The sequence below is a fragment of the Macaca thibetana genome, chromosome 2 (genome assembly GCF_024542745.1).
Source record: "Macaca thibetana thibetana isolate TM-01 chromosome 2, ASM2454274v1, whole genome shotgun sequence".
NCBI lineage: Eukaryota > Metazoa > Chordata > Mammalia > Primates > Cercopithecidae > Macaca > Macaca thibetana.
This window is the reverse complement of record NC_065579.1, coordinates 162,743,303-162,762,306: the sequence shown is the minus strand read 5'-3', so window position 1 is coordinate 162,762,306 and position 19,004 is coordinate 162,743,303. Positions and strand designations below refer to the sequence as shown.

At 38.3% G+C, this 19,004-nt stretch overlaps 1 protein-coding gene across 2 annotated transcripts in view; it reads left to right on the top strand.

The window, feature by feature from the left end:
* The window catches only part of CD96 (CD96 molecule), a 108,843-nt gene extending 106,130 nt beyond the window's left edge, over positions 1 to 2,713 (top strand). The window contains exons 14-15 of one of the 2 annotated variants that reach the window (XR_007723204.1): positions 507 to 667; positions 1,214 to 2,713. Coding sequence is in view for 1 of the 2 variants with exons in the window: in XM_050778894.1 (XP_050634851.1) it covers positions 507 to 615 (109 nt within the window). In the remaining variant the exon portion in view is untranslated. Of the gene's footprint in view, positions 1 to 506 lie in introns of both variants that reach the window. The other variant, XM_050778894.1, reaches the window with a different exon arrangement.
* The last annotated feature ends 16,291 nt before the right edge of the window (positions 2,714 to 19,004 follow it).

The window sequence follows — 19,004 nt, the reverse complement described above, 5'->3', positions numbered from 1 at the left end:
GGTTAGCAAAGAGGCTATATGAAAAGCTTCAGTCTTAAATCCTAGAATTTTAAGATTTAGTCTCAGGAGGAAAATTTTAATCCACATAAGAGAAACATTTCTTCTATTAGGAGGCAGTTTTCATGCAGAGTATCAGTTCTGGTGAAAAGACTTGAATTGTCCATCTGGTTCTCTTGAGCAAGTTGTTTAAAACCTCTGAGCCTCAGTTTTATCTGTAGATGGTGATGCATTTCCTGCACACAAAGTAAATAATGTTATGATAAAAACGCTTTGCAAACTACAAAGTACCATCTAAATATTAACTAATAGTAACATCATGAGGTTCAAATGGTTGACAGGACTAACAAGCACAGGGTTATGCCAGCAAGAATGCTGAAAGAACTGGGAGGGTATGTCTCTTTCTCATCAATCTGTGTTCTCCTTTAAAGAAACAAAGCACGTCTGTGTGTGTGTGCATAAGACTGCCTCACATTCTTGGCACTGAAAGACCAATATTTTGTTCCTAGCATGGAAAGACCTCCACCTTTCAAGCCACCACCCCCTCCTATCAAGTACACTTGCATTCAAGAGCCCAACGAAAGTGATCCGCCTTATCATGAGATGGAGACCCTCTAGTCTCGTGAGACTTTGCCCCATGGCAGAACTCTGCTGGAATCCTATTGAGAAAGTAGACATTGTGCTTCATTAATATAGTCGCTCTTCAGCCACGCCTTTGCTGCAGCTGAAATGGAATTCAGAAGTGACCTGTTTTCCCAGCAACTCACCCCACTTCATCTCCAAATGCCTGAAGCTTAACCAAGAGTGAGAGGATATGTCATGTTCACACTCAATGCAATTTGTAGTGGTTTTCTTGCTTATGTAAGATGTACACATTAGTCTGCCATCATTAAAAAACTACGGTATTTTCACTTAAATTCTCTGAGGGAGGGACAGCAATGGTTTCAAGTGTATGCCTATGCCTGATCCTCTTATTTGAACATCTATCAACATTGTAAACTCCTTGCCAAAATCCTGGGCCTTTGTTGCATTCCCTAAGATGATAATTACAGGAAAAAGAAAATGTAAAAGTTCTAACGAGGCTGCCAAGTAATGGAGAAGTATGGTTAGTCTTCATATTGAAATTCTGTTGTTTATTTTCATGGACGGAAAACAGAATACTTTGCACAGGAACCATATTTTCAATCCTCCTTCACTGTCTTCCCACCATGTTCAGCCCAGACTCCTGCCACGTGGACCCGGATGAAGAGGGATCAAAGAGATAACTAGCCAACAACCAAGTAGCACGGAAGATATAAAACTCCACTGGCCTCTAAAATTATATTAGCCAAGAGTGGTTTCATCTGAGTGCCTTCGTGTGTATGTCCATCAAACTGGTACCAAACTGTTTTGTAAGTAAACAGGCAGCCTACGTCCAATGCTACTCATCTAATTCCTGTTTTTCTCTTTTTCATCTGGGGACTTTCCTGTTCGTTTAACCTGCCTGTTTTGATCTGTTTTGAAAAAGAGAAAGAGCCTCAAATCAGATCAGCACTGATTAATTAACCCTGCTCCTACCAATCTTTTACAGAACGGTTGAAGCAGAATGTGCAGGTGTCAGAGAAGAAACCTAGTCAGCCAGACATGTTCTGTATTCAGCAACAGTTTGTGAGGGAATAAATGACTAATCCTCCTCGTCTCTTGAAACCTTCCCACACTCCCTGCTCCAGGAGGGAAAAACAGATGTTGTTGACAGATAGTGATAGGCAAATTCTGTGTGGACTTTAGTCTCAAAAGGAAACTTCAGTTCACTTGCAGTATGCTTATCCCTGACTGCACATGAGAATACCTTGTGCAGAGTTATTTGGAGATTATGTCTTTTTCTTAAATACCATGGCTGTCACACTTCAGTTTAATTAAATCAGAACGTCTGAGGAGTGAGGCACAGGCATCAGCACTCTCAGATGATTCACATATTCAGCAAAGTTGAGAACCATCGAGCCAGTGGAAGTTCTTTCTCATCACTCAGAATCTTAGGTAGATGCTTAACTCTTGTGGTGGCCAGCCACCAAGATGAGCCCCAATGTTTGTGCCTCCTACTATTCACACCCTTATACTGTTCCCTCCGATGCTGAATACAGATGATTTGTGTAACCTGGGGCCAGGATTAAGGTGAGGCAATCAATGTATCTAGGGAAAAAAATTTAAGGAGGTATTCACACTCAGGGTAGTGCACTTGCACAATGTTGAGATGGAGTACCAGTCTCATCCTTGGTATAGCCAAAAAAGCTTAGAAATGACCAAGGCTAGGTCACAAAATACACTGTGGCTTCCACTTTGATCTCTCTTTGACCACTGACACTGGGAAAAGTCCATTCCCATGCCATGAAGACACCCAGGCAACCCTATTGAGAAATCTACCTGTCAAGGAACTGAGGTATTTTGCTAATAAGCACCAACTTGCCAGCCATGTAAGGGAGCCATCTTGGAAGCAGATTCTCCAGCCTACAGTCAAGTCTTTAGATAATTGCAACTTCAGTTGATCTTTTGACCAAGACCTAAAGAGAGCCAGAACTACCCAGCTAAGCCTTTTTCTAAACTTCTGAACTTCTAACAATATAAAATAATAAGTGCTTATTGTTTAACACGATTAATTTTGAGTGTAATTTGTTACATAGCAATAGATTACTAAAATACAGCTCAACAACTAGAAAAATAAATGGTTTACCTGCCTTAATTATTTATCTATAATTCCTTATTAGCTCTCAAGAAACACATGCTAGCTTCATATATATGGCTGTTGCTTTGCTTCATGTGTATAGTTATTTGTATTTAATGCGACTTAATCATCAGTAATTTGTGTACAAAGCATTATGGCTTTATTTTACTGTTTTACTAGAACATGCGAATATAAGTAGAAAGTGGGGGTAGAGAGTGGCAGAGTTGGAGGTATTTGGATTGTTTCACTAAAGGGAGAGACAGTTTTACAGTATAACATAAATCCATGTAATTTATCAATCTATCACATGACAGGTGTCTCACTGTGTTTTTATATTAGCTCTTCTTTGAAGTACACTCTTTTAGTCTCGTAATTAAGTTCCAGCCAGCATTTGTACATTCATTACCACTTGAATAGAGTGAGCAGTTGCTTATAAATGGAGGGATCTTCAGTGAGTAGTTCAGAGGAACTTTTCACAAACCTGCAAATTGGAGGGGCTCCAGTTGCCTTTTAGGTAGTGCAGTGAGCTTGACCACCCTTATTTGACTAAAATGACAGTTTCATTTGAACCCTAAATTGTGTGCAAGTAAATTCATAGAGTGTCTCAACCAGCAACTCCTGTCGCTAGAAGTGAATTTAGCTCTGTCTCATAGGAGAAATAGCAATACTAGACTCTAATCCCTAAAGTTTCATTTTCACTTAGAAAAAGCCATATGTAAACATGTTTGTCACTCATTTCCAAAGCACTATGTGTTAGTTCACATTGTTATGCATATATTCATTTCCTTAACCACCTGCACCAGGAGCACACCTCAACTTGACAATGTGATTTGTTTTGCAATGGAGTATCATGGGCATGACTAACCCACGGTTTGAAAAGTACTTCTATGATTGGTTTCACTCTCTTCTTTTCTACCATCACCATGAGAAGATCATTTTCAGACTAGCCTACTAGTGTCAAGAAGAAAAAGAAAGGCTCATGGAGCAGAACCACCCAAGGCTGGGCCAGTCTAGATCAGTAAAACCCACAGCCTACCTCAACAGGCACATAAGTTAAACACTGTTGCATGCCACTGAAATTGTGTGATTATTACACAACATTGTAGCAATAGTTAACCTACATGTATAGATCCAAAGGTAGGCATATTTTAGCTCATATGTAAGTGCCTAATGCATGCTTTAAAAAAAAAAAAAGAGTATTTTCTATTTTCTTTGGTTCAACTTGAGTTTTGTTTTAACAGGAAGATATGGTTGACTTCACCAAAATAACTTTTTAAAAATCATAGAACATTTGACCAGGATGGGTATTAGAGGTCATTTTACAAATAATGAGTTAAGGGTTCTGTGAAATTGACTTGTCCAAGGTCACACAATTAGAAATGGTAAAACCAAAATGATGACCCAGCTCTCTGATTTCTAGCCTAGAGTGTAATTGATCTTTAATTGCTTTGGTATCTTCTTTTACTATAGACAAGAGCTACTGCTTTGTGTGCTTTTGAGTAAACATTGGTTTTTTATGCCTTGGTAGTATATGCTAAAAATTGTAACAGAAAATAAAGAAAAGTAGAAATAATTAACCCTATGGGGTGGGATGCTCCAGAAAGTGTCAAAGAACATGAGGAAATGAAAAGAGAAAAGAGAGTAATCAAGATCAGAAGTTGAAAAGAAAGTTTAGAGAAATTTACTAAGGTGAGAGATAATGAAAAATGTCTCAGAGGCTCTGAACAGGGGAAGAGGTCCTTAAAGGCAGCCCTTTTGGCACCCGGACTTAGGATGGTGACTTTGAACCTGAAGGTTGAATCTTCAGAAATACAGAAACTTTTTTCTCTCTGAGATGAAGGCTGAGATGCATAGCCTAATTGACTTTTTGACAGCAGCAATCATGGCTGTGTCAACCAGCTAAAGGATGGGTGTCCACATTAACTGGCAGAAACACATAGTGAGAATTGGGGAATTAAGGCAGTTTATTTCCCAGCTCCTACAAAGGTGCCTTTTTCCTGGATTTCCAGGATTACTAACAAAGGCACCATGCTGCAGTCAGGAAGCCATGACCAGAAAGCAGGACACTATGACCTTAAGCTAGGTCAGGGCCAGAGAACACCATTGGAATTATTCTCAAAGCTTGAATGGTACATCTGTGATGGGTCTTGATATTTTGTGGGTATAAATAACATAGAAATGGGAATAACAGAACGTGAATTTTTCTCCTCAGACAGCATCTTTGTATCCTCCAATCTCTGTTAGCGAAATCTCCAAAGTCTTTCCTGTTCTGCTCACTCAGATTCCTCCTATTTGTTCAAAGACTGTGGCATTGTGATTGTGGGGAGGGACACTGCGGGGAGTAATAAGGAAGAGCAACAAACCCAATATCACAACATAAAGAAAAGAGCATGGCGGGGGCCATATCCAGCTACCCTCGGTAAGTGCCAGAAACTTATGCACATTTGCCCTGAGTTGTGTCAGACTAAGTCCCATTTACTGTCCAAAGAAGATATATCAGCAAATAAAATTGGCTACAGCATTATACCATTCAACTATCACCAGAAAATACTTAAAAGTGCCAAGAAGGTAGGCTGGAGGGGATAGAACAACAGTTACATGAATCCTGCAGAGAAGTTTGATAGTGGACCTGATATCCTGACAGCGACGTGTAAGAGTTAACCTCTCTATTCTGCATTTTCTCTCTTCAGAGCATAAGTATCTGTTAATGCTGAATGGGAAGATGAACAGGGATCTGAGAATTCCATCTATGGTAAAATCATTTTTGCATGACTGGTTTAAGATAAGCCTAATTCCACTCTTACAGATAATTGGGTTGCATTGGATTTTTCTTAAACATAAAGTCATTGCACTGATTCAAAGGGACATCTTTGGTGACTAATAGATCTGAAATCTAACACAATAATAAATAAGAATTGATTTTAATTTTGTGGCTAGTTACTAGAAAAGTCTGACAAGCACTTTTCCTGAATACCTCTTTTGGATGGCCAGTTTAGGGTTTGTGGATTCCACACTCATGAAATTGATATAAAAAAAAATCTAAGAACAGCTTATTGCCTTCAGTGAATGTAAAATTTAATGGAAGAGCTAGACATTTAAACAAATACATACAGTGTGATACATATAAAAAAAATGCACAAAGAAGAGAAAATAATAAAGGAAAAGGTATGATTTCAGGGACAACATGTGAGAAATACTTTTAAAGACTTCAGAAAGGTGTCTGCTAATAGAGGCAAGGCCACTGCACTAGAGACCCTAATATCTGAGACATAGTGATGGGAATTGAAAACATTACCTAAGGGTTATACCAAGAGTGCAAGAAGCATTTGATGATAGAAAATTGCTTAATATAATTTACCATATAAACAGAATTAAGGAGAAAAAGGATAGGAATAATCTCCATAGCTGTTTAAAAAATCTTTGGCAACATTCAACACCCATTCCTACTAAAACCTCTTGAGAAAAAGGATATTTTCTTAACTATATATATGCATAATACATGCATGCATATCTATCTATAGCTATATTTGTAGATACATATATATGTACAGTTATAGTATATAAATACTATATATAGTTATATGTGTGCATATACATATACTGTATGGTACAAATATATATAACTACAATTGTATGAATGTATATGCAATGAAAGAAAAGATGGATAAATTTAGCTACTTAAAAATAAAAACAATATGCATGAGAGAGAAAGCAAAGTCAAAAGGCAAATAATAAAGTAAGTGAAAATATTTACAACATATATCTCAGATGATATATCAATATACATATCTTTATCAATATATTTAGTTGATAACTTACAAATATTGAGGATAAAAAACTGAAAAATCCTATGGAAAAATGGGCTAAAGCCATGAACAAATAATTCACACGCAAAAATTAAAATACTCTTAATCACTTGAAAAACATGAAATTTATTCATAATAAAAGAAATCCAAATTTTAAATGTACTGAGACATCAGTTCTTCTCCATTTAATGGTCATGAATTTCAAGTTTGACAATATTCTCTGTCATCAAGGCTTTGGGGAAAACATGCACACTCATATACTGCTGAAGGGAGTGCAAAATGGTGCCACCAATATTAGAAGAATATGATGATATTTAGCTAAACTATGTATTATTCACTGACATTGTAATTCAACTTCAGGAATTCACCCTGAAGCTCAGCCTCCAACAATATCAAAATATATATGTACAAGGTTATTTTGGCATCTTTATGTGGATTCACAAAGTATTTGAAATTATCTAAATGCCCAATATAGGAGATTGAAAATGGAATTAATGTGCAGCTGTAAAAACAAGAAAGAAGAAAATCTCTGTCCACTGATATGGAGTGATTTCCAGAGATATTATTAAGTGAGAAAGGTGAAGTACAAACAGCATGTAATATGCTACCTTTGTGTAAGAAGGGAAAATTAAAAAAAAATTGAAGCATGTATATGCCTATTTTTACAAAAAGAAACAGGAGAGATAAATCAAGAAATGATGGAGTTGAGGGGTAAAGAAGGAACAGAGTGGGAGGGAAATATGGAGGAGTGACCTTTCCTGTATATACCTTTCTGTATAATTTTGTCTGAAAAAAAGAATATTAGTATTCTACGTATTAAAATAATAAAATTAAATAACAGGAAAAAAACTAAAACTGAAAGCATTTGTATGTTAAATAAATACCATAAGCACACTGAAAGAGAAAAAAGAAAGAAAAAACTAATCCAGACCAGGTGTGTTGGCTCACACCTGTAATCCCAGCACTTTGGGAGTCCAAGGTGAGTGGATCACGAAGTCAGGAGTTTGAGACCAGCCTGGCCAACATCGTGAAACCCCATCTCTACTAAAAATACAAAAAATAACCAGACATGGTGGTACATGCCTGTAGTCCCAGCTACTTAGGAGGCTGAGGCAGGAGAATTGCTTGAACCCAGGAGGTGGAGGTTGTGGTGAGCCGAGATCACACCACTGCACTCCAGACTGGGCAACAGAGCAAGATTCCATCTCAAAAAAAAAAAAAAAATAAAAACCTAACCCAAGTAGCTAAGAACACAAAATTTGACTATATATTTGACTATATACCCCCGTCTCATGTAGGGTGGGATGGGGGTGGATGGGAACAAGGTGAGAATTGTAAGCAAATCTGGAAGGCTTGGTAGTAAGATTGATTTTTTTATTGTAATGATAACGAGCAAAGCAATTTTGAAACATTGTTATGTATTATAAGATTACATAAATGTGTAAATGTGTTGTCATTGGGTGCCCAGGTTCTCATTGAGGGAAAAGGAGCATAGAAATATGGAATAAGGAAAGACTGGAAAGAACCCCGTGTAGATGCAGGGATGGAGTCAAATTGGCAGTACCAATGCAAACTCATGATTTCCACAATATGTGTGTGTATGTGTTTGTGTGTATGCATGTGTATGTGCATGAAGGTTAGTGTCCTTCCCAAGTATCACACCTGGAGACCCCATGATGTCCACCTGTCCTTCATCGGTAATCTTAATCTTAATCACATCTGTGTGTAAACGTGCTTGAGCATGCATGTGTGTTTTGCATTGCAAATATGTATATGTGCATATATTTCCTAGATGGGTCTTTTGAAAGGACTAAGGAGCAAAGATATGCCAGTAGCAAAGAGCATACCTACATCCACATCTTGATTTTCAATAAAATTTCCTGTTGAAAGGAACTGAACTCAGAGAAATGTCTAAGGACGAAGTAGACATAAGTGAACTGGAAATACTTTGTTAGGTCAGAAAATAAGAACATAGTCCAAAAACTGCTAGGGTATGTCAGAAGGATATAGGAGTCAGTTTGAAAAGACTCCCACTGTACACATCTAGGAAGATTTGAACATCAATATAGTTAAGTATATTAAAGAGTTAGAAACCATTGAGAAAAGCAGGAATTCATGAGTCCTTACCAGTAATAAATGATAGCTATATATATAGGTAGATAGGTAGTCAGAGAGAGTCAGAGAGAGAAAGGAGGGCTCTCATCTATAGCAAAACTTCAAGAGCAGATTAAGAAATATGAAGGGAGTGTTGAAATTCAGAAGTTATCATTTTGTAATCAGGATAATAAAGATTGCATCAGGCTAGAATAATCAATGGATACTAAATCGAGGAAATTTTGATGAAGATCAGGATAAATGCATGGTCTCTAAGTGCCTCCCTGTAAAAATCTTACTGGTTGCAAAGGAGAAAAAGAAACAGTAATTATACAATGGAGAAATTAGACAAGAAGTTGATGAAGTGATCAAAATTAATATCATCAGTGAGAGAGAGAGGGATATTGTGCTCCTCCAAATGTAATACCCTGGGAAGGACACAATATCACCTATGCAGTATTAGGGCAGAGAATAACCGAACTAAATCCAATCACAAAGTAGTATCAAGTAAATACAAAATAAGATATATTCTATTGTGTCTGCGTTCATCAGGGATATTGGCCTGAAGTTTTCTTTTTTCATTGTGTCTCTGCCAGATTTTGGTATCAGTCTGATGCTGGCTTCAAAGAATGAGTTAGGGAAAGGCCCCTCCTCCTCAATTTTCTGGAATACTTTCAGTAGGATCATGTCAATTCTTCTTTGTACATCTGGTAGAATTTGGTTGTGAATCCATCAGGTCCAGGACTTCTTTTGCTTCGTAGGTTCTTTGTTACTAATTCAATTTCAGAAGTTGATGTTAATCTATTTAAGGTTTCAATTGCTTCCTGATTTAATCTTGGGAGATTGTGTGTTTCCAGAAATTTATCCGTTTCATCTAGATTTCCTAACTTCTGTGCATAGAGTTGATCACAGCAGTCCCTGAGGATCTTTTCTATTTATGTGCGATCAGTTGTAATATTGTTTCTGATTGTTCTTATTTGGATCTTCTCTTTCCTTTGTAAATCTTGCTAGTAGTCTATCAATCTCTTATTTTATTTTTTTGAAGAAACTACTTTTTGTTTCATTGATCTTTTGCATCTCAACTTCATTAAGCTCTTCTCTAATTTTAATTATTTCTTTACTTCTGTTAGTTTTGGGATTTTTTTTTTTTTTCTGTTCTTTTAGGTGCAGAGTTAGCCTGTTAATTTTTAGGTGTTTCTAACTTCTTGATGAAAGCACTTAGGACTTTAAACTTTCCCCTTAACACTGCTTGGCTGCAGCCCAGAGACTTTGGTAACTTGTATTCTTATTTTTATTAGTTTCAATGAATTTTTTATTTCATGCAGTAGTTATTCAGGAGGAAGTTCTTTAATTTCCAAAAATATTAGCAAACCAAATCTAGCAGCACATCAAAAAATTAACATACCATGATCAAGTAGGCTTTATTTCTGGGATGTGAGGCTGGTTTAACATATTCACACCAATAAATGGGATTCACCACATAAACAGAATTAAAAGCAAGAACCATATGATCATATCAACAGATACAGGAAAAGCTTAAGATAAAATCCAACATTCCTTCATGATGAAAATCCTCAACAGATTAGGCATCAAAGGAACATACATCAAAATAATAGGAGTCATATATGCCCAACCCACAGCCAACATCATACTGAATAGGCAAAAGCTCAAGCCATTCCTCTTGAGAACTGGAACAAGACAAGTATGTCTACTCTCACCACTCCTGTTATACATAGTGCTGGAAGTCCCAGCCAGAGCAATCAGGCAAGAGAAAGAAACAAAAGACATCCCCTTAATAAAAGAAGTCAAACTATCTCTCTTCACTTATGACACGATTCCACATAGAAAATCCTAAAGACTGCCAGAAGGTTCTGCAAACTTCTGCAGCAGGCTTGAATGTCCCCCCAGAAAATGGGTTTTTATTTTCTACTACATGGTTGGGCTACAAATTTTCCAACCTTTTATGCTCTGCTTCCTTTTTAAATATAAGTTCTAGTTTCGGGTTATTTCTTTGTTTATGCAAATGAACATAGGCTTTAAGAAGCAGCTAAGTTACCTGCTTTGCACTTAGAAATTTTTTCTCCCAGATATTCTAAATCATCTCTCTTAAGTTCAAAGTTCCATAGTTTTCTACAGCAGAGGCAAAATGCCACCAGTCTCTTTGCTAAAGCATAGCAAAAGTTACCTTTACTCCAGCTCCCAATAAGTTCCACATCTTCATCTGAGACTACCACAGCCTGGGCTTCACTGTCCATATCACTATCCACATTTTGGTCACAACCATTCAACAAGTCTCTAAGAAGTTCCAAACTTTCCTTCATCTTCCTGCCTTCTTCTGATCCCTGCAAACTGTTCCAACCTCTGCCCATTACCCAGTTCCAATGTTGTGTCCACATTTTCAGGTATCTTTATAGCAATGTCCCATTTCTCTGGTACCAATTTGCTATATTATTCCATTCTCACACTGCTATAGAGACATACCTGAGACTGGGTAATTTATGGAGAAAAGAAGTTTAACTGACTCACAGTTCCACAGGCTATACAGGAGGCATGGCTTGGGAGACGTCAGAAAACTTACAAACATGGTGGAAGGGCAAAGGGGAAGTAAGCAGGAGAGAGAGAGAGCAAAGGGGGAAGTCCTACACACTTTTAAACGAAAAAGTGAGTAGTACTTTTTTGCTACACACTTTTAAACAAATCCATGAGATCTTGTGAGAATTCACTCATTATCACAAGAGCAGCAAGGGGGAAATCTGCCCCCATGATGCAATCACTTCCCACCAGGTCTCTCTCCCAACATTCAACATGAGAGTTGGGTGAGGACACAAAGCCAAACTGTAACAGCCTTGGCAAAGAATTTTTGGTTAAGTCCCCAAAAGCAATTGTAACAAAAACAAAAGTAGACAAGTGGAACCTAATTAAACTAAAAAGTTTCTGCACAGCAAAAGAAACAATCAATAGAGTAAACAGACAACCTACAGAATAGGAGAAGCTGTTTGCAAACTATACAACCAACAAAGGCCTAATATCCAGAATTTATAGGGAAGTTAAACAAATCAAGAAGCAAAAAACAACTCCTTTTTAAAAAATGGACAAAGGACATGAACAGACATTTCTCAAAAGAAGAGATACAAGTTGCCAACAAACATGATAAAATGTTCAACATCACTAATCATTAAAGAAATACAAATCAAAACCACAGTGAGATACCATCTCCCACCAGCCAGAGTGGGCATCATTAAAAAGTCAAAAAACAGATGCTGGCAAGTTTGTGAAGAAAAGAAATACCTATACACTTCTTTTATTTTTATTTTATTTATTTATTTATTTATTTACTTATTTATTTATTTATTTGAGATGGAATCTCACTCTGTCACCCAGGCTCGGTGCAGTGGTGCGATCTCGGCTCACTACAAGCTCCACCTCCTGGGTTCACACCATTCTCCTGCCTCAGCCTCCAGAGTAGCTGGGACTACAGGCGCCTGCCACCATGCCCAGCTAATTTTTTGTATTTTTAGAGTAAACGGGGTTTCACCATGTTAGCCAGGATGGTCTCAATCTCCTGACCTTGTGATCCGCCCGCCTTGGCCTCCCAAAGTGCTGGGATTACAGGCATGAGCCACCACGCCTGGCTGCTTATACACTTTTGGTGGGAATGTAAGTTAGTCCAGTCACTGTGGAAAGCAGTCTGCAGATTTCTCAAAGAACTTAAAATAGTGCTACTGTTCAACCTAGCAATCACATTACTGGGTGTATACCCAAAGGAAAATAAATTATACTACCAAAAAGACATGTGCACATGTATGTTCATCACTGTGCCCTTCACAGTATCAAAAATGTAGAATTATCCCAGTTGTCCATCATTTGTGGACTGGATTAAAACAATATGGTACATATGCACTGTGGAATACTATACAGCCATTAAAAAGAATGAAATCATGTCCTTTGCAGCAACGTGAATGTAGTTGGAGGCCAAAATCCTAAGTGAAGCAATGCAGGAACAGGAAAAAAAATACCACATGTTCTCACTTGTAAGTGGGAGCTAAACGTTTAGCACATCTGGACATAAATATGGGAGCAATGGGCAATGTGGGAGCAGTGGGCATATGGGAGCAATGGGCATAAAGGGAAGGAGGAAGGCATGGTTTGAAAAATTACCTATCAAGTACTATGCTCACTACCTAAGTGAAAAGATCTGTACCCCAAACCTCAGCATCACACAATATCCTCATGCAACTTGTACATGTACCCCCTGTATCTAAAATAAAAGTTGAAATTTTAAACAACAAAAAAAAGTTCTATAAAAAAGAGAGGACTGTATTTTTCAAAAATGTCAATATAAAGAAAGGCTCTAAAAATATTCTAGATTAAAGGAGGCTAAAGAGACATGACAATTGATTGCAATACCTAACTCTAGATTGAATCCTGTACTAGATGGGGGGAAATGCTATAAAACAAATTTATTAGATCAGTTGACAGAATTAGAATATGGACAGACAACTAGATAAAAGTTTTTATAACTCTGATGTTGTTATGTAAGAGATATTTTTATTGTTAGGAAATACACAGTTATTATTTAGCAGTCAAAGAGCCATGATATAAATAGCTTAGCCTCAAAGAGTGTGTGTTCATGTGTGCATGTATATGTATATGCATACACTTATACATACATACATGCATGTATAGATATACATGTATATGCATACAGAGAGAGATGGAAGCAAATGACAAAGGGGGTAAATTGTTAAAGATAGATGAATCTAGGTAGACGGAATAAGTATGTGTGTGTGTATGTGTGTGTCTTTTAATATTTTTACTTTTGAAACTTTTTTTGAAGTTTGGAATTATTTCCAAGTAGAAAGTTTAAACAAAAGGTACTTGAGCAAGACCTAATAAAAGATTCTTAATTTGAGTCAACACTACCCTATTTTTCCAAGACTGCAGCCTTTATACAGTATGACAAAATCTAAAATGCTGTTTCACTGGAGGGGCAGGATTCTCTCTTTTCTCTGAGCGTTGTTTAATCTGAAAGTTCAGAAAGAAAATAAGCAAGGATTCAGCCCATAAGTTCACTGTTTTTATATCATTTCTGGGTCTTATTCTGCCCTAGGTATTGGCTGGGATCCACCAAAACTTCAATCAATTTTCCTTTCTTAAGGAGATAAATGGAGCCCTTTGATTTTCCCAAAACTCCAGGGCAAACTTATCCTCTCACCATTAAATCATTTCATATCAAAGGAAACTAAGCTGTGTTTCTCCAGACTTCACCCAAGACTTTCATTCCTCCCTCAAACCCTTGGGCAGTGTTTTTTGTTGCTACTTTAGTAGAAACTACGGAAACAGTTCCAGTTTACAGCAGTCCCTGCAGCAAGATCCCACACATGTGGCAGAACTGGGCGGACTCCTGCCCAACATTCCTACTGGGGGCTCTCGACACAGGAGCAGGGGCAGGAAGAAGGCTCAGCAATCACTTCTGCAGAACTTCCCCCTACAGAACTTTTACCCATTACCCCAAATTTTGGGTACACAGCTTGACCAATATTTATTTGTTCAATAAATACTATTTGAAGATACTCTCTGTTCTATCCACTGAGATGAAATTTTTCGGTTTGCTATTGTTTCTTTAATGTTTATGTCAAAATGTGCAATGTCAATCCAAGATGAGAGAATGCAGGCTGTGAACTCTGTTGGACCCAAATGTCCTCAAATGTGGAAAGTTGCCTTCACTCCTCCCCACCCCCACTGTGAGGATGAGGCCAGACACAAAGGAATATTCAATTCAATATCGTGTGAATGAATGACAGGAAATGGCGAATGAGTGAGTAGGAGAAAGAAAAATGCCCTTGTGGAACAGGGAATTTGCCGAAAGTGGTGATTGTCACTCAAGTATGGTGAGTTGAGCTTTTCTTTTGACTCACTTCACATCACAGACTGATAGATCCACTTTAAATCAATGCTCTTCTTCTAATGGTCTTTACTGTGGCATGTCAGTCAGGCCAGGAGAGGTCAGGACCTAAATCTGGGTGGCTTGGCAGATGCCTTAGGCTGAATAGGCCACTGAGTCAGTTTCAAAGTTTTGCCCAGATTGGTAGAATCAGACAGGCATCATAGGTGCAGAGGAAAAAAGAAAAAAAAAGAACAGATCCAAGGAATCAGTGAAGACTCAAGTAAGTAGACACAGAACACCAGTCTAGCCAGGTGAGGAAGCTTGGTCTACAACTCTTGGAGCAAGAACATACCTCAGCAGGCTAAAGAGTCATAGGAGTTTGAGACCTGAATCAGAGGTCTCTTGTCTTCTACTTCCTCTGTGTAAACTCATCGGGCTTTAATATTGTACATTCGGTACCAGAAGGGCAGGATGACCCCTACAAGTGAAACTTCCTCCTGGTCAACTCAAGAAGAGAGAGTGAAGCTTAGGTGGGAACTTGTCAGTCCTCTACTCTCTTTAAGGAGACAGTCATGTCTCTAATGACTCACAATCTTGATTCTTCACCAGCTTTTGCTCCAGGTTGCCTAAGGTTTGGGCAAATGGACACGATTTCAAGCTTTGGTTTCAAATCCACTCGTAGTCTTTTACTTTACTAAACTGGGCTGGACCATGAATGAATAGAGCTTTCTTGTGCCTAACTGACTTCTTGGTGCCTTTCTTCCAGTCCTAGGACTTTCACATTACGGGTCACAAGTACCCAAGAATACAGGCGTGTGCCAGAAGGGACTCAAAGCCACAGGGCAAACATAGCACATCCAGAACATCAATTGTGTGTGTGTGTGTGTGTGCATGTGTGTGTAACAAAATGTGAATGAATTCACAAAAACAAACTATGCAGCTTGAAAGAAATGCCAGGATCAATGCTTGTCATGTTTGCCATATAGGGCTCTGGGGAGTGTGCATTTACTCAGCTCCATGATTAGGGCACCTCCGGTGCAAGAGTTGAGAAGCTCTGCCCTCAAGCCGCACACACATCAATCCTACCACTGTGGAGGTGATGGAGGCACTAAAGGTGACTTCCATCCAGGTCATTCATACTTCCCACTCTGAGAGCTTCATTATGTGTTTTCTGAGCCTGGCTTCCTGAGCTAAGAGTATCTCATCCTGAGTGCTGAATGCAGGGAAAGGGTAGAGAAAATGTTGAGGTGTCCCCAGAGGCTAGAACGTGTTACCAGCATAAAGATACTTCCCAAAACACAATCTCAAGCTTTTGCTGGTAGCAGCATGATTTTAGAACATCAAGTCCATATTTATATAGAAGTTCTGTTCGTCCTACTACAGCAAATGAAGTCAAAGATTTGAGTGAGGAAAGATAATAAAGAGGAAAGAAATGCTTAACTGTGCAAAGATAAAAAGGTGTCTATAGCCAGCAGAGGGAAAAAACAGACTATGGTTGGAAAGACCATGAAGTTCATGGAGTTCAATCATGCCATCAAGTGCTTCAATTCTATCATGTTACTGTCTTATTGGTGCCAAGCTTGACTTGGATGCTTCCAGTTATAGGAACTCACTTCCTCCTCTACTTCATTATATTGCCTAACTCTAACTTCTAGAATATTCTCCTTTATATTTGGCTGAAACAGAAAGATGTGTGGCATAAATTTTACTTTCTCTTTTACTTCTGCTACTCAAAGGAAGAGGAAGCTGTGGGTGCAGATGTTGCTAAGATAAACTATGACTTCCTCCATGACCAGTTTCTGCAGTTTAGGAAGGGCAGAGCTGAACACGTGTCTGAGTTGTGGAGTTAACCACAGACACTTAAGCAAATCAGAATCCTTTGAAATAAAATCATCAAAAGGCTAAGAAGCATCACAAGGGCTTTTGACTACAACCTAACATTCAGAGAGAGTTGATCAGAGAGAGTTGCTGACACACTAAAAAGGCATTACTTTTCTTTACATTGAAATTTATTTACTTTATTAAAAAGAAATATTTTTGTTGGTCAAGGTTGTTTGTACAAACTTGCAATTTTAATATTTAAAAAGTTGGAAGAGAATGATAATATTAGGTAATGATAATATTACTAATTTTTACTCCATGGATGAGGCAGCATCATGCTACTTCCAACTGATGGTGGCAACCCAAAATGCAGAGTCATGTTGTTAAAATAATGCATTCCCAAGATTAGATTGGTTAAATGATAACAAATGTACAGAGGTCATTCTGTTGTGACTGAAGCTCAAGTGATTACTAATATACACATTAATACAACAACGTCTCCTAATAATGGATATAATTCTTATAACTCTAGGAACCTTGCGGTGGGGTAGCCTGGAGAAAAAAAAGAGGTAAGGGTGGCAGATCAATTGGTTTCCCTGCTAGTTGATATCAACTATCTCTGCCAAAATATTCTTCTCTAATTGCATAAAGTTATATGCAGCATGGATAAGAATTGTTTACTCTGCCATTCTACCTATTCTAACTCTTTTAAAGAAGAGAAATTTGTTGACATTTCAAAGCCTTGATCTCAAACATTTGAGACGTAAAAATCCCGAGGAGCATATTTTAAAGACAGGAAGAAAAGATGCCGTCCCCAGAGGATCTGACACATGAGGACTGGCATTTGATCCAGAAATCTGTATATTGCATAAACTCCTAGTTGTTCCTGTTGCTGGTGATCTACAGACATTTTTAGGATAATTGACACTGAAAGAAAATATTATGTGTGTCTGAAGTGAGCCTTGATTACCAGCAGGTGGCTCTATAACATCTTAAATCAGGGGCTTTGCAGCTAACTAGCTAGAAAATGAAGGCTCTGAGCCCTTTATTTCCTCTCAATTACCTTTTCAGGGGTTGGAGGTGGCGTGGGAAGGATAAATGGAAGAGGATGCTGGAATGTGATGTGGTAGACGGAAATGAATGGATATTAAAATAAATTTTACAATCATCACACTTGTCAGTGGCTCCTCTCAAAAGTATATAGTAACCACTATTGTTAAAAGAAATTTTCTCAAAGCATACCAGAAAAACTTAATGTCCAATAAATTTAAAAGGCACAGAGGCTCTTAGGGTCTTCCTGAACATCAAGCTTTCAAATCTGGGAGAAGCAATATTATGGCCATTGCTGCCATTCACTCTTGTCTCATTACAGAATTCCAGTTGTGGGCCATAAATACCAAGTGGGCGTGAGATAATATAGACAACACTACTTCCTGCTTAAGCTCTTTTTTCTCTTCTACCCAGTTTCTCAAGGACACACCAGTTGGGTATAATCTGGGAATGGGTCACAGTAACAACGACAAAACAATGGTCTCTGGCTCTAACCCAATCAACAAAATAACTGGATCCCAATCTTCTGTCTTCTGATGTCAGGAATGTGTAAGGTGTATCATGTGTCCACAAGTGTGTACCTCAGTGTCTCCATTTCCTTGGAGGCTCCTGAAGATCCCCAGTTGCTGCAATGATGTCACTCTTCCTGGAGGTAATTGCTGCTGCTGTCGTCATGTCCCAGCACCACCTATGTTGGTTGCATCTCCTTATTCTCCTCTGATCGTTATCATACAGTGTTTTGGCTTGAGCTGGGTGAATAAGGTTGGGAATGAATAGGAATAAACTCTACCGGCACGAGGCCATAAAGCAAAGCAGCTTCTACTCCATCCCATCTTTCATTTACTTGGCTCCTCATTTCACCCTTATTCCCCTTCCAGCCACCCCACTCCCCAGACAGAAAAAAAAAATTGTGTGTGACACATCACTGTGGAACTCAAAGCATCATATAACCTCACTCCCCTCTAGGCAATATCCCTAGACCAAATACATGCCTGTGTTCTGATTCTGCTTGGGGTCTGTCCCTTCCCCACCTAGCACACAGCCTGGGAAGTAAGACAGTCCTGAGGCTTAGCTCTGGGGACCAGGGACAGCCCTGGTCCCAATATCATTAAATCAATATGCTTCCTCCAAGGCTTTTTGGGTGCCTTTAATCAAGTAAAATCAGACCAGCTTATCCTACCAACTACACATGCCTGAACGGCAAGCTGTTTTGGTGCTTTATCTGGGATCCTCACTACTCATTTATCATATGAATCCAAACAAAACAAACTACTTGTAAAGTACAGACATTTCAAACAATAATGGAGTCTCCAAATAGAGGGCAAAGGCTGTAGTCAGCTCTTCAGGAATCCAGAAGGGTCTTTACCATTACATGTCACCTATTATTATTGTAAACCTGGTAAGGGCTGTTTATGAATAAAGCATATTAAAGAGCTTGGAAATTTTTTTAATATTTACAAGAGAGGCCACTTCAGGTTTTTGAGAAGGGGAGCAAAATTATTCACATTGTATTTTAGGAAGATGATTATGACAGAATGGGGAATGGTTGGGGAACTAAGAGCGTAACGGAGAAAAAATTTCCAGAAAAGAAATTTGTATATGTATTTACATAAATGAGATTGGTTGTGTTTAATAAAAATGGATGAACAGT